The sequence below is a fragment of the Narcine bancroftii genome, chromosome 7 (assembly GCF_036971445.1).
Source record: "Narcine bancroftii isolate sNarBan1 chromosome 7, sNarBan1.hap1, whole genome shotgun sequence".
NCBI lineage: Eukaryota > Metazoa > Chordata > Chondrichthyes > Torpediniformes > Narcinidae > Narcine > Narcine bancroftii.
The window spans coordinates 208,839,714-208,856,471 of record NC_091475.1 but is presented as its reverse complement, the minus strand read 5'-3'; the positions used below and the strand labels follow the sequence as shown (position 1 = coordinate 208,856,471).

At 42.8% G+C, this 16,758-nt stretch overlaps 1 protein-coding gene across 1 annotated transcript in view; it reads left to right on the top strand.

The window, feature by feature from the left end:
* The window catches only part of uvrag (UV radiation resistance associated gene), a 371,671-nt gene that overhangs the window by 262,365 nt on the left and 92,548 nt on the right, over positions 1-16,758 (top strand). The window contains exon 15 of the mRNA XM_069892509.1: positions 14,202-14,280. Within this exon, the coding sequence (XP_069748610.1) occupies positions 14,202-14,280 (79 nt within the window). The remainder of the gene's footprint in view (positions 1-14,201; positions 14,281-16,758) is intronic.

Sequence of the window (16,758 nt, the reverse complement as noted above, 5' to 3'; positions counted from 1 at the left end):
TTATTGTTAATACCAGCAAGAATAAGTCAACTCTGCTTTGTTTGTAAGCTTTGCAAATTTGTTACCTAGTTGGGTTGGAGCCATAACAAGGCAGCAGGCGAGGAACACTCTTGTGCAGTTGATGAAGTGGCATGTTAACATAAGTCTTGTTTTATCTTTACACGGTGGATGCTGGCTTGTTTTTTTGCTGATTGATTGGTTATATCTCAGGAAACTGGAAATGATAGCATAGCAATCAGTTCTTCAGTGATCCTGTTATCGGATGTGGTGCAGTATGATCCAGTTGTCTCTGGTTAGCATCAAGCAACCAAGAGACCTCACCACCAACAGGGATTCTGCAATTATGTGACGCAAAGCTCAAATTGTGCACAGCATTTTGTTTCAACATGCAGTCTAATGTCCTTTTTTTTCTAGTGATAACAAAATAATGACCAGGGTTATAAATCGATCTTTTTAGGATCAGCCTCTGGAGATGGTCGTCCAGAAAATACTCGGAACCAGAACACATTTCGAGTAAAATTTTAAATATGACATTCTTGTACTAATAACTGTCAAAGTTTCATTGTGGCTCAAGTCATAGTCAACAGGCCCATGTCAAGTCAAGTTTATAGTCATCTGATTGTACAAGTACAACCCGACGAAACACCGTTCTCTGGTCCTCTGTTCAAAACACACAGATGCGCGCACGCACGCACGCACGCACGCACGCACGCACGCACGCACACACACACACACACACACACACACACACACACACACACACACACACACACACACACACACAATACATATGCAGGACAAGTATTCAATCTATATAAATAAATAAACATTGTTTCATGAATATGAGAGTGTCAGATGGTTAGTGTGATTAGTTTGACCAAAATATCCCATACATGCCTGCTTTTGGTCCATATCCCTCCAAACCCATCCATGTACACGTCCATTTTTTTTCTTAAATGTTGTAATAGAACTTGCCTCAACCTCATCCTTCAGCAGCCAGTTCCATGCACTCGCCACTCTGTGTAAATAAAAACTTATCCCTCAAATTCCTGTTAAGTCTGTTTCCTCCCCCCCACCTCATCTATGTCCTCTGGTTACCGACTCTACTATTCTGGGCAAAAGACACTACATTCACCTGATGTATTCCCCTTGTGATTTTGTCTACCCCTATGAGATTCCCCCCCCCCCCCCCCATCCTCCTGATCTCCAGGGAATAAAGCCCCACCTTGCTCATCCTCTCCCTGTAGCTCAGGCCCTCCCCCGCCCCCGAGTCTTGGCAACATCCTCGTAAACCCTCTCCAGCTTGACAACATCTCTCCTGCAACATGGTGACCAATACTGATCACAGCACCCCAAATTGGGTCTCAACAACAACTCGTACAACTGCAACTAGCCAGGAACTAAGCTGCAGTCACAGTTTTATTAACGGGTCTTTTAAAAATGGATGGCACGGCTAGCATAGCAGTTAGTGCAATGTGATTAGAGTGCCCGTGACTTTTTCTTTCCACTCACATAACACTTTAAATATTCCCTATCCTATAGGTGCTCTGTGATTAGTAAGGGATTGCTTAAGGTGGTATGTAGGTGGAAAGAAAAAAGTTGAGAACCACTGGTCTATAAGGAGTTTGTACAGACTCTCCATGTCCAGGTGGGTTTTCTCCGGGTGCTCCAGTTTTCTCCCATGTTCCAAAGACATACGGAGTTAGTAGGATAATTGGTCATGCGTGTATGTGGGCAGCATGGATTCGTGGGTCAGAAGGGCCTGTTATCTGCTGTATCTCTAAATTAAAATAATAGCCAGAAGATTCAAGGATTTCAAAGTATTTTTGTGATTATATATGGTCTTGGTATCTTATTCATCTGAAGTTGTGGGATTCAAAGTTCAGATTTATTGATCGCACAAGTAAAACCCGATGAAACAGCGTTCTCCGGTCCTTGATGCAAAACACGCAGTCACCCAGCTCTATATAACACACCTACAGACAAATATTGCATCTGCAGGACAAGTATTATATCAACAAAAATAAATATTGTTTCATGAATTTGAGAGAATAAATAAATAAATATTGAACATCCACGGCATCATGTACATTCCTGAGATTCTTTTTCACGCAGGCCAGACAGAATTTCTAATTACTGGTAGTGCAAAAAACTGTACTGAAGAAAACATACTAAAGAGAGAAATGTAAACAAGAAGGAAGTGCAAACAAACTGTGTAGTTCAGAAAATAAATATTCAATCATAAATAATGTGCAAAGTAAGATTGAGTTTGTTGTTGAGGAGTCTGATGGTGGAGGGGTAGCAACTGTTCCTGAATCTTTCCTGATGGCAGCAGTGAGAACAGAGTGTGTGCTGGGTGGTGTGGGATCCTTGATGATCGCTGCTGCCTTCAGACACCAGCATCCCAAAGTAGGTGAGGAGATTTTGCCTGTGATGTACTGGGCTGTGTCTACTACCTTTTGCCTGTTAATCACACGTTCCCTCCTTTAAATTTAAATTTAGACATACAGCACGGTAACAGGCCATTTCGGCCCACGGGTCCGTGCCATCTAGTTACATCCAATTAACCTACACCCATTGGTATGATTTGAATGGTGGAAGGAAACTGAAGCCCCTGGAGAAAACCCACGCAGACTTAGGGAGAACGTACAAACTCTTTACAGACTGCGTGGGATTCCAACCCAAGGCTGGTCCTGATCACTGGTGCTGTAAAGGCATTGCGCCAACCATGTTGTGCATTATAGGGTCATTTCATGATATCCTGCAACCAATTAGGTTGAAACTAACAAAGAAATGTTGTTGTTTCTGGACTCCAGTGACTCCATTGGTCATTTTATAGGCAGTTTATAACTGATTGACTATTAGAAGGTCTGTTCTGCAGTCTCAGTTTCCATTAGTTCTGCCCAGCAGATACCATCACCATGCGTGTTGTTCTGTCCTTCTCACCAGGTGAGGCTACCAGCCACCACCATGTCAGAGTTCTGTAGGAGCTCTATCGAGAGTATCCTGGGCAGCTACATCAGTGTGGACGGTTGCTGCAGAGAAATGGATCGGAGGTCAATCCAAAGGATCATAAAAGTGGCAGAGAGGATCACTGGAGTCTACCTCACCCAATCCATGTGATCTACCCGGATCGTTGTCTGAAGAGAGCACGCAAAATCATTGAGGACCCCTTCCACCTCACACACAGCATCTTTCAGCTGCTCCCGTCGGGGAAGAGATCCAGGAGGATCAGAGCCAGCGCCACCAGGCTGAGGAACAGCTTCTTCCCACGGGCAGTGAGAATGCTGAACGACCAAAGGAACTGATCACACTGACCCTCTGACACTCTCATATTTACTAAACAATATTCATTTGTAGATATGTCTATTTGTTGTGTATATGTATTTTTTGTCTGTATGTGGTTTTATGTCTGAATGTTTTTGCACCAGGGACTGGAGAACACTGTTTCATCGAGTTGTACTTGCGCAATTGGAAGATAGTAAACTTGAACTTATTCTGCACCACATCACAGGCAATCATTTTCTCATCATTCCTGCTGGTTCTCTGAAACGCTTCTGATTTCTCCATTTTCCAAGTTCAAATGAAAGATCATCAGCCTGTCTTTATTTCTTACTTTGATCTGCTAAGAACCTCTGGCAGTTTGCATTTTTACTGTGGATTTTGCTTTTGGTTGACAAGAACTGGGTGATAGCCATTTTGCCCAGAGTGGAGGAATTAAAAGTATTCTCAATAGGTTGGGAATCTTCAGAATTTTACATGCCAGAAGACTGCGGAATCCCAGTCATTAAGTCCATTTCTCCAGGTGTTCCGTGGAGAGCATTCTGTCTGGTTATGGCATAGGACAGGGGAAAACTACAGAGCATCATCATGGGACTTCACTCCATTAAGGATCATCTACAATGTCTCAAGAAAGCAGCCTCCATCAAGGACAACCACCTTCCAGGAAGGAGGTACAGGAGACTGAATATGAATACCCATCATTACAAAAGCAGCATCTTCCTCTCCACCATCAGATTTCTGAATGGACAGTCAGCACTTCCTCTTCTTTTGCACCAATTTTTTAAAAAAATGTAATTTATAACAATTTTTGTGTCAGTGACGTTGCCGCAAAACAACAAATTTCGCTTCACACGTTCATGACGATAAATTCTGATTCTGACGTTCAAAGTGCGGATGAAGAGATTTTTGAGTATCAAAGCAATACGGGATATGGCCATACCGTGGAAATACGAGGTAGAATTGGAATATCAGCCTTAATCCAGCTGAAAGCCAGAATGGGTTTGGGTGGACTGAGAGATTAATGCAATGAAGAATTTACTTTGTTTACTACTCAAGTCGACGGTTTGGGTTGAGACCTTGCATCGGGACTGAGGGTGTAAAGGGCCTCTCTCATGTTCAAAGAGAAGCTGGAGAGACTCTGTAGGTCAGACGACATCCATGGAGAAAGTGATCAGTCACTTTTTGGGTCTTGTCCCTTTCTTGTATTGAGATTCAAGGTTCGCTGGCCCTTTCCTTCCAAGTGCAGCCTGAGGTAGTTTCCTCCAGGTTCACATTCTTTGCTCAAGATTTCAGCATCTGCAGTTCTTGTGATTCCCTTGTCTTTTCATTTGTTCTTTTACTCCCATGGATCTTCACTCCTGCAACTAAACGAGCCTTTCATTGAGAGTAATACAGAACTTTACAGCATTTGTTACTCAATATGTATTAATTCTGTGCACCTTGTAGAACGCAACGTCTTAAATGCCTCTCCTTGTTTCTAATTATTCCCTGGAAGTATTCCATCATTATTTTTTTTTTCCCTGCCCTCAACTAGAAGTTTGCACATTTTGGATGAGGTCTGCACTTGGAGAAACCTTTTACTGAAAGCGTAATGGGGGAAAAAACCCATGGTTTCAGAAACAAAATTGTATTTAAATTTGGGATATGTGTTCGGCACATGTCATATTTATGATATTGCTCCATAGAAGCAGTGAGGATGCAAAACAGATGTATCCTGCGCAGTTGGGAACCAGCTGATGCCAGTTAATGTTGTGCACTGGATTATAAAGCATTTTATTAGGCTCCTGTATTGAAGAGAAGTGCTTTAATACTCCCCAAATAGTGAGGGCTAGTATAATGCAAGTTTGGCACGTGCAGCCAAATTGACAACAGCACCCATATTTGTGTTACAAAATTGGGAACTTGCAAAGATAGGTACTGCAGTGGCAGAAGTACCAGTAATTTGATTTATGGTCTGTTTGTCTTTGCTTTAAACTCAGCAACTGACATCTGACTTTGATTGGGAAGTGTGAGGAAATTAATTGCCTTCAGCTATCTGAAATATTCATAGTGCGACTGAGTCGATACACTTTTATCCAAAGCAAATTTGCAGAAAAATGTAAAATTAAAGTGGATTTTAAATTGGCGGCAATTTTATCTTGAATGAATTGTGTCAGGCGCTTGATCCATTTCTTCAGGTTATCAATAACCTTGGAATTATCAGCATATACAAGAAGGCATTGAATTTCGGCATAATGACTTGCAGATTATTGAGTTAAAACTGTGGGAAGAAATGTCTTAAATTAGTGCATGAATGTCCTCTCACATCAAGGGTAACAGAATGCACCGACAGCAGAAAATAATTTAAAACAGAGAACAAAAATAAAGCACATTAATAATTTTAAATAGTCCATGCAAGGATTAAGCACAAGGTTGCAATCTGATCTTTAGGTTAAAACTATTATAAACTGCATGATCATGACCTCAATTATGAGATGCCCTTCTAATGACTCCCAGGTATGCATGCTGTCCATCCAGCTAGTTCACAATCTGAACTAGAGGCTGCAATATTGATGTTGGTCAGTGGTGAGGACTGAGAGTTGTAATATCGCTCTTAGAACAGAGTGACACTTGCCATTCTTACTTTGTTCTTGCCTTATTCTGTTCCCTCTGTCACAGAATTGTAAATTTATTTCTAACAGGTTAAATTTCGATTTGTAGAGTGACGACTCCTTTCTGCCAGTATTGATCAGCAATATCTTGCAATTCAAATGTCTTGCTATGTCTATAGGTTATCATCAGGTACAGATGCAGAATGGATTATCATTCATTTGTTGCATCTGGTAGGTCGATGCAAAAGCTTCTTATTAAAAGAAGCTTCTTTACTATCTCTCCATGCAGAGAAGATCTAATTTACTAGTATATCATCACTGATGGGTATAAATATCACCAGCTATCAGCCCTATGCTTATCACGTTGCAATGGCAAAGAAGGCTTACAATGCCTTTACTTAGAAGCCTGAAGAAATTCAACACAACTCCAATCTTTATAAATGCATTGTAGTGACTTGACGCATCACAACTTGGTACAGGCTTCTGCCCAAAACTGCACAATAAATTGCAGGGAGTTGTGAGTACAGCTTAGACCTCCCCTCCATCAACTCTGTCCACACTTCCTGATGTCCCACGAAAGCAGCCAACATGTTGAAATACTCTTCACATACCAGTCGCACTTTTTTCTCCCCCTCTCGTCAAGCAGAAGATACATGGGTTTAAGAACATACAGCACCAGATTTCTTTCCTGCTGTTAGGAGATTATTGAAGGGACCTTGTTTAGAACAATGACGCTGCCTTTGCACTTTTTCTCCATAACACTGTACACTACACCTGTGTTCTAATTTACACTGCCTGATCTATTTGAGGATAGGTTGACTTGCCTGGAGAGCACACAAAACAAACTTTTCTCTGTATGTTGGTTCATGTGACTGTGAACAATTCCCTTTAATTCAAGGATAAATGAAGAATAAACAAGGCAGAAACTTGGTACTCGTGAATTGTTTTGCTTTTCATGCTACTTTTCTCACAAAAACATTGTTATTTGTTTGCCTGGAACATTGGTTAAGTATCTTTGCTATGCAAAATACACATCTATGTTAGAGACGTCTTCAATGGCTTAGCCACGTACACCACATACGGAGGATGGTCGCATCCCAAAAGACCTGCTGAAGGATCTCGACCCACTGGCTGGCCACAGCTGCGGTTCAGAAATATTTGCAAGCTCACAATTTGCTCACATCGACTGGGAGTCCCTTGCTGATGACCGTGGCCACTGGAGAAGCGCCATCAGAAAGGGCGTGAAGAGCAGTGAGGAAGAGCGGACACGGCAACTAGAGGATAAGGGGACACGGAGGAAGCAGAGACAACACAGCCAGTCGACCGCAACCCATCGTTCTGACTTCATCTGCAGTAAGGGTGGCAGAGACCGTCACGCCAGAGTGAGCCTTATGGGCCATTCCAGATGCTGCTCTAAAACCACCTGACTATCCGTGGCGCTACCGTTGTCTTCTGAGGCCGAAGATTCCTGCTGCTACTACTGTAAAGGACACTGATTGACCTGCTGAGTTTCTCTTAGCATTGTGTTTTTTTACATCAGCCTCAGTGTCTGCAGACTTTCATGTTTTACTATGGTTATTTGTTTGTTTCTTCTTTGTCTCACATGGAACTTGACTCCATTGCTAATTGCTAGTTCCCCAAGGGGAACAGAGGATACTTTGAAGGGTTTGGGGGATATGCATTGCAAAAAGCCAGGAAATGTTGATGATTCACCAAGTTGGGAACACACCGTAGTGAGTAAGTGCATGATGTTGAGGGTAAAACCACTGAATTGTCAAATGCTGAGACAAATTAACAGATGTTTTAAAGTTCTAAATTGCATTTACAGCATGCTTGGGGAAAGACCATTTCTTCTCATCAGTGAGATTGTGACTGGCGCATGAATTTAAAATTTACTGAGGAGGAAGGTTATGTTAAAAAAAAATTCTGCACGGGTTTCCTTGATTTGAAACACTGTAGTTTGAATTCGAGATGATTGGATCTCTAATGGGGCAATTATCTTAATGCTTGAAAGAGAGCAATATTCACAGACATTGGGAAGTACTGTCTATTTTGAGTGATCAAACCAACATAAATCTAGCATAATGGGCTTTTGAGTTGCAAAATTTGAATCTGGGTTCATTTCTGTTTTTTTTTCAAAATCCTGTGATTTATTTGTATTTGATAAATTGTGCTCTAAATGTAAAGGTAGGTCCATGCATTCTGTTAGGATGATTAAGGAACTGGGTTTCTTTTGAGAGGGAAGGCTTTATGTGCTTTATAATGAAATCCTAGAAGCGTTTAAAAGGAATTAGTTGTTATTTCTAATTACATGGAGAAAAATCACATTACTCTACTCAGAGTAAACAAACTTTCCAAGTGAGGAACTTTTTAAACAAATTACACTTCCAATGACTTGGGCAAGAGCGTGACAGATGGACGTGTGAAAATGTGACATCATCCACTTTTAATGGGAAGAAAATAGAGCTGGTGGCTTTTTAAAATAGTGACAGAAGGGTGGTGTTCAGGAGTCTGATAATGACAGGAAAGAGAGTATTCTTGAATCTGGTCGTGTGTGATCTTGCACTCGTGGATCTTCCTTGTGGGCGGGTATGAAGAGAGCGTGGCCGGGATGGGATGAGGCTTTAAATACTTTAAATTCCAAGTCGGCAGGAGTTGTAAATGAATTTGATGGAGGGGAGTGTGTGTGATGGTCTGAGTCACGTTGGCAACCTTCTGCAGAGACAGTTCCAGTCCAATGCAATGATGCACCCTGGCAGAAGCACCTGAATATATTCAGGAACAAATGCAAAAGATTTTTTGGGCGTTAAGGAAATTAAGGGATATGGCATTGGTACAGGAATGTGACGTAAAGTAAGAGATCAGTATTGATCTTATTGAGTGGTTAAACAGGGACAAGGAGGTGAATGGACAACTGTTCTTTCATTCTTTATGTTCTTATAAATTGTTCATTCTCTGTATGTGGCTGTCACTGCCCATTCCTAAGTAGCATAATTTAGGACACAGGGCCCTTTTGGAGGGAAGTTAGGAGACGTCAGTGGTTAATATCTATGCAGGAGACCAAACTGAATAAAAAAGCATGAGGTTTTCTTCACTGAAGGACATCGTTAACTCAGTTTTCTTTATGAAACTTTTCCAAATCAGTTCCCTGATGTAATCAAGGACCACTTATTTTCTATTGGCTCTTTCTTTCTACTTGGCATGTTGATGGATGGCTGGTGTTGGGTAATGGAACAAACTTTTCTACTTTTTTACCCTCTGTGCCAATATTCATTGCTTCTCAAACAAAGTCTAAGCATGGCCAGATGTTGCAAAAGTTTGTCCCTCTCGTTGATTTGCCGCATGAAATATTAAAGAATCTACTGTGAGTGATGGGCAGATAATGGTGGAGAAGGGAACAACAATGGAATAAAAGCTATTTCATGTTTGAGGTTTATTCCTGAGGATGGATCTGTACCTAAAAAGACAAAAACCCGATGACAATTAAAATGGAGGCTAGTACAATAATCAATGGAAGCTTTTTTTAAAAAAAAATCTGGATTTTTCAAGTAAAAATGATTTATTCTTGATTTCGGCTGATAAATGACAGGCACATCAGCAATGTGGTGGAGAAGAAGGGTGATGTGGCTAAGGATTCATAAAATGTCAAAGCATAATTTTTGTAAACATTTGGTTGCCCCAAAGAAACATTTGTTTTCTATTAAATGCCATGAGGTTCTATCCATTTTCAGTCAACTTTTTTAATTTAAAGAAGGAAAGTGTAGTAAAGAAATTCCCAAGTTGTAACTTGCTGGTGTTTATAGTCTTCAAGACACTTTTATTGCCATCTGGAGGATTATCTTACATGGTATAGCAGTAGTGCCAGTTCGCCACCAACACAAATGTAGCTAATGTCTTGGATTTCAGCTAATCCTAATGAATCATTCCTCCACTGTATGCTGGCCGACTGAAGAGCAGTAGTCTATAATCGTGGAAGAAGGATAATAACTCAGTGACGCATTGATTTATTAAGAGTGAAGTTCACAGAAGCAGACGATGTCCACTGTAACAATTCCTAGCTTTTTAATCCAGGAAAATCCGTCATTAGGCCAGATGGATGGCAGGTTCCTGAAAGTGAATGAGGGCAATTTAGCAGGACATGGAAGTCTTTCAAGCACATAGAGGCCAGCAATTGTTCACCATCATGAGTTAACACTGTCCTCTGTCAGGACGAGGGGCCATCCCAGTAGTGGCTAGGATTTAGAATGAGAATTTTATAATGCGTCATTTTTGACTGAACGTTCCATGAAGAATTTTGAAGGGATCAATGGAGTCTAATTTGTAAATCAGGATCTCTTTCATAACTTCTATTTTACATGAAAGAGAGGGATTGTAAACAATGTACATAACCTGTGGTTTGGAGTAAAAACGGTGACCTCAATTGCAGACCATTTCCAAATGAATTAGGTTAGTGCATGGTCTAGGCTAGTAACTCCAAGCTATTAATCATACTGTTAAATAGTTTAAGTAGTTTTGATATTGGGTGCAAACAGCGGCTCTTGAAATATCAAAATATTAATGTTCTTTACTTAAATGAGCCAACATGGTTAAAAAGTTAGCTTTCACTGCACCTTCTTCCTGTGATCTAGCGACAGGAGATTCTCCACAGTAGTCATCCATGAGCCTGACTGTTGAGGATGAACAGGCAGACACTGCTGTTACGTCTGTAATTGCACCATTTAAAAGTGGAAATTGTCTTATGGTTGCACCCATCTGCTCATTTCCCTGCTTAACCTCCACCATTCCACCAGCCATAATGCGTAGGATCATAAATAGGCTATCCTGCCAATCGACTCTGCCTCCTCTTTCCCCCCCCCCCCCCCATTCAATCATGAGCTGAACCATTTTACCCCTCAACCCCACTGCCTGGCCTTCTCCCAATAAACTTTGAAGCCTAGGCTAATCAAGAACCTATCAATCTTTCCCTAATTACTTGGCCAAAGTGGTGTATTCTGTCCCTTTTGGTAGAAATCCTGTAGAGCCAGAAATCCTGACAGAACAGAAATTAGTTCACTTGGCCTATTCAATGGTGAAAAGTTGCAACTTTGCCAGCCCCTCAAGGCTCAGTTGTAAGCTCCCGCACCCTGCGGATCTCAGGCAGTTTCCTCACCACAGGAAATCTTCAATGGCAATCAAAGAGGAGGATAAACTCTGAGCTCCATGGAGCGCCAGCTTGGGAGTGGTGGTTCTGCCTCCGCCAGATTGCATCCAGGAACATGTTGGAAGAGTGCCTGACAGAGGTTTGGCCAGTTTGTCTGTCATCAGGAGTTCCTGTCAAAGCACAGAACTTCTGGAGAAACCCAGCTGGTGTGGCAGCATCCAGAGGAGGTAAAGATTATATTACTGATGCTTCGAGCCTGAGCCCTTCCTCAAGGTCAACCTACCCATCAGGAGGTCGTACCCAATATTTGTAGCCATTAACCTTGTGTGAGTCAATTGTTTTGTGCTGTTTGTTTGGTAAATCAAAACAAAACTTTATGCTCCATTTAAAACAGATTCAAAAATGACAAAATCCTCCCAAGGCGAGATCTTGTTGACTTAAATAGAGGGCTCATTAGGTCCAATATCCTTTTCCTGCTACTATAAAGTTCTGGATTCCTCAACTGTACATAATTTGGTGCTAAAAGTATACACTGATACAGAAACGCTCTTGCACTTTAAACCTTCAGTGCATGCTACCAATTAAACAGGCCAGGTGATGAATTAGCTGGGTTCAACCCAAGGCCAGACTTTGTGCATATGCCCCCTTAACATTGAGGCCATCCTAAAGCAAACATAAAGGCTAAACCTCAAGTTGTTGGACATGGGAAAGTTTATTTTATTGTGGTGAGGAATGAAAAACAAAATTATTTGTGAATTCCTTTTGTTACGGGAGCTGACACTGAATTCATTTGGGGGGGGGGGAGGTGGGGGCAAGGGGAGGGCCCTGAGTGGTTTTCAACCTGTGTGCATTGCCCCTTGTTCCTTTGCAGCATTGATTTGCCAATAAACATTTTAAGATGTCGTCAAGCATATACAATTCCTTCCAGTGCTGAGAGAAAGAGATTTCTCACCTTCCCATTGTCTTCTTTTCCCTCTCTAGTCCTGTTGCATCCTGAGTAAAGGATGCCTGCCACCATGGTGATAAGCTTCGAGTAGCAAATCTTTATTGCCCGTACTATAAATGGAAAAATGTTAAACATGCTATTCGTTCACAAAGTGGGCATCAGTTACCACCTATTTGTTTATTTAGTCACCACACTTCCCTTGGGAAGTCACTAAAATTTAAGCTAATTGCAAGGCGAATCAGGATTTATTGTCATGTGTTCTGCGGCCGCATAATCATAGTGCAAACATACATATTATACCCATCTTGCCACATTACAATATAAAAAGATTACAGGTGAGGATTTTGAAATTTAAACTCCAGAAACTTTGGGCGGGAGAATATTTCAGACGAACCCTTGATTTGCCAGAGTCCTCAAGGCCTCAAGCCAAGCGCTAGAAAATGGCTGGCGACGCCATCAAACCTTGGGTGGCGTGGACAGAATGATCCAAGTAACTTCTTCCCGTGCAATAATTGTTTGACTCCAACTTTCTTTGTTGCATTTGGAAGTGAGTCTTCGATATGAAATGTATTTAAGATGTCGTGCTGGCTGATATGCATGTGTTTTAACTTCCCACTGAGTAAAAAATGTTTTTCTCCTATTCAAAATGTGGGCAACATATCCAGGAAATGAGCATCTGTCCTAGTGAAGAGTGATCAGCTCTGTAAATCCCTATTGCCTGTCCCTTCCTTTTGAGCAGAGTCCAAAAGTAGCTGCCTCCAGTTGGAAGTGTTGGGTGAGATTTTAATCTGGTGTTCTGAATTTTCCATTGCTTTTGAAGCGTTTGTTGGCGTATCAAAAAAGGAATGTTGGAGCTGAGCTGATGGGAAGAATGAGTTTTGTAGTTTGTTCGCACTCCAAAAATTGTTCCATTGATTTCTTTTCAAACATACTTTATTCCGCTCAGCAGGTCAGGCAGCGTAAGTCGAGGCAAGGGGCTGGCAGATGTTTCAGGTTTGACATCCCCCACCTCAGAAGGTAGCGTGTTGTAAATAGATGAGAGGGAGGGGTGCAGCAGAGGCTGGTAGGTGGAGCCAGGTAACAGAGGGCAGAGCTGAGACCACTTTGGTATGTGATAGGTAGAATCCAGGATGTGGGGTGGTGGATGGGTGGTGGTGGTGGGCAGAGGGAACCAAGTAGAGGAGTGACTATGAAAAGTGAACCAGGAGAGAAGAAACTGGGGGTAGATAGGTGTATGAGTGAAAGGCAGGTTGGTAACAAGGGAGAAGTGGGGGAGATGAGTGGACTGACGGGTGGGAAAGGAGCATGGGTTACCAGAAATATTCAGCCCATTGGCTAGTCTAGTGGAATAAGGGGAGGTGTTTGTCTAGTTTACAGTTGGCATCATTCTGGCACTGGAGAAGGACAAGGGCCGTCCGAAACATCAGTAATGTATCGTTACTTCCGATGGACGCTGCAAGACCGGCTGAGTTCCTGCACCATTCCTGTGTTTTGAAGGCCAAAGAGGGGCAGGTTGGTGCAGGGATGGGAAGGGATGTTGAACCGGCATCCAATTGGGAGCAGATGGTCATTGCAGACAAAGCTCTGCAAAATACTTGCTCAGACTATACTTGGCCTTGTAGATTTAGAGGAGGCCACCTCGCCAGCATTGAATGGAGGTGCGCACCTGGAAGAGCTGTATGGAACCTGTTGATTTGTTTTGGAACGTAAACTTTTCACCTGTATTTGTCCTTTTTTCCTTCTCAATGAAAATCATTTGATCTTGCTTTTAAATCTCCTAATTGCCCAGCAGCTTCCACTTTTATAATTATGGAGGTGAGGTGTTTGATGTTCTTTATTTGGTGTTGATGACTGATGAAAGTTGGAAGGGTACAATCAATTGGCTGCTTAATTCCACCTGGTAAAAGCCATCCATCAGTCTTGTACCAATGACTGTTCAGGTATTGCACGAGTGTGAACTACACTGCAAATGAGAGGAGGAAAAATCAGTTAGGTACATGCATTTTCCACTGAGGGTCATTGTACAATTTATCAGCATTTTCCTCCCTGTTAATTGCCATTTTTGAAAAAAATATTTTTCAGTGTTCAAAGTTCAGATTTGTTGTCAGAACACATGCATGACATCACCAAAAAATCCTGAGATAGGTTTTCCTGCGGTTTTATGCTCTGTAGAGTGTTCTAAAACTATCCTGGTCACCCAGATACCTTAAACATCTAGGTTTTCTTGTGCTTGCATCCACAGGTTCCCTCTGTATCCAAGAGGAGGGGAGAAGTTTCAGTTTGATTATGGCGTTTATCTACTGAACAAAAATATTGCACAGGTAGGTGTGATGAGAAGGTAGAAGGCAATGAAATGTGCGGGTTCATGCTCTGCGGGTAATAAAATCACGGTAAGTTGGTTATGGGGAGAAGCAGTGGAAATGACCGAACACGCACACATATTTAGCCGCCTCGTTTTCATTGTTGTGGAGAACTTAAAAAATGCACAAAAGCTTTTCTTCCAGAGGGATTGAAGTCCAGGGAAAGTATGAATTGATTTCTGTGAGGAAAAGAAATAGACCTTTCTGCCTCTCAGAGTCCAACAGCACTGACTAGTTGTCCTCCTGCCTAATACATCCATGCAGACCAAAATGGCACTCTGGGCCAGTCCCATTTGCCTGCATTTGGTCCATACCCTTCGAAACCCTTTCTATCCATAAATCTGTCCATGTGCCTTTTGACCAGCTTCCTCTGCATCTCGTTCCAGATGTGAGGGCAAAAGTTGCCCCAAGGGTCCATCTGAAATATCTTCCTTCTCACCCTTAACCGATGCCCTCTAGTTCTAGAATCAACTAGATTCTAGAATCAACTAGTGTATTTGTCCCTCATGATTTTATAAATTTCAGTTGAGCTCAGGGGATAATATCCAAGTCTTCTAGTCCTGGTAGCATCCGAGTGAATCTCCTCTGCACCCCTTCCACCAGAGCTGGGTGACCATTATACCTCATTATACCTCTTACTACTGTATCACGTACTGCCCGGACCGGGGCACAGTGCGGCTTTCGCGCAAACAGAGGAACCACTGACATGGTCTTTGCCCTCAGACAGCTCCAAGAAAAGTGCAGAGAACAAAACAAAGGACTCTACATCACCTTTGTTGACCTCACCAAAGCCTTCGACACCGTGAGCAGGAAAGGGCTTTGGCAAATACTAGAGCGCATCGGATGTCCCCCAAAGTTCCTCAACATGATTATCCAACTGCACGAAAACCAACAAGGTCGGGTCAGATACAGCAATGAGCTCTCTGAACCCTTCTCCATTAACAATGGCGTGAAGCAAGGCTGTGTTCTCGCACCAACCCTCTTTTCAATCTTCTTCAGCATGATGCTGAACCAAGCCATGAAAGACCCCAACAATGAAGACGCTGTTTACATCCGGTACCGCACGGATGGCAGTCTCTTCAATCTGAGGCGCCTGCAAGCTCACACCAAGACACAAGAGAAACTTGTCCGTGAACTACTCTTTGCAGATGATGCCGCTTTAGTTGCCCATTCAGAGCCAGCTCTTCAGCGCTTGACGTCCTGCTTTGCGGAAACTGCCAAAATGTTTGGCCTGGAAGTCAGCCTGAAGAAAACTGAGGTCCTCCATCAGCCAGCTCCCCACCATGACTACCAGCCCCCCCACATCTCCATCGGGCACACAAAACTCAAAACGGTCAACCAGTTTACCTATCTCGGCTGCACCATTTCATCAGATGCAAGGATCGACAATGAGATAGACAACAGACTCGCCAAGGCAAATAGCGCCTTTGGAAGACTACACAAAAGAGTCTGGAAAAACAACCAACTGAAAAACCTCACAAAGATAAGCGTATACAGAGCCGTTGTCATACCCACACTCCTGTTCGGCTCCGAATCATGGGTCCTCTACCGGCACCACCTACGGCTCCTAGAACGCTTCCACCAGCGTTGTCTCCGCTCCATCCTCAACATCCATTGGAGCGCTCACACCCCTAACGTCGAGGTACTCGAGATGGCAGAGGTCGACAGCATCGAGTCCACGCTGCTGAAGATCCAGCTGCGCTGGATGGGTCACGTCTCCAGAATGGAGGACCATCGCCTTCCCAAGATCGTATTATATGGCGAGCTCTCCACTGGCCACCGTGACAGAGGTGCACCAAAGAAAAGGTACAAGGACTGCCTAAAGAAATCTCTTGGTGCCTGCCACATTGACCACCGCCAGTGGGCTGATAACGCCTCAAACCGTGCATCTTGGCGCCTCACAGTTTGGCGGGCAGCAGCCTCCTTTGAAGAAGACCGCAGAGCCCACCTCTCTGACAAAAGGCAAAGGAGGAAAAACCCAGCACCCAACCCCAACCAACCAATTTTCCCTTGCAACCGCTGCAATCGTGTCTGCCTGTCCCGCATCGGACTGGTCAGCCACAAACGAGCCTGCAGCTGACGTGGACTTTTTACCCCCTCCATAAATCTTCGTCCGCGAAGCCAAGCCAAAGACTGTATCACGTCCTACCCTTTCAACTCAATCCTGATATGTTGTAAAGATAAATCATGGCTTCTTGCTTCTCTACTCCAACTCATCTTGGTTCTGTAGCCCCCAACAGTCATTCTTGACAGAAAAAAGGAACTTTTTTATTCTTCAGAGAATATGGCTGCTCTTGGAAATGTCGATATCTGGCAGAATTAAGTGCAATTCACAAATGTGCATCCATAGGAAGTAAAAGGTAACCAACCTTTGGGGCCTGAGCCCTTAGTCAAGAATAAGAAAAGGTTAGGTAGACATCTGAATACAAAGGCGGAAGT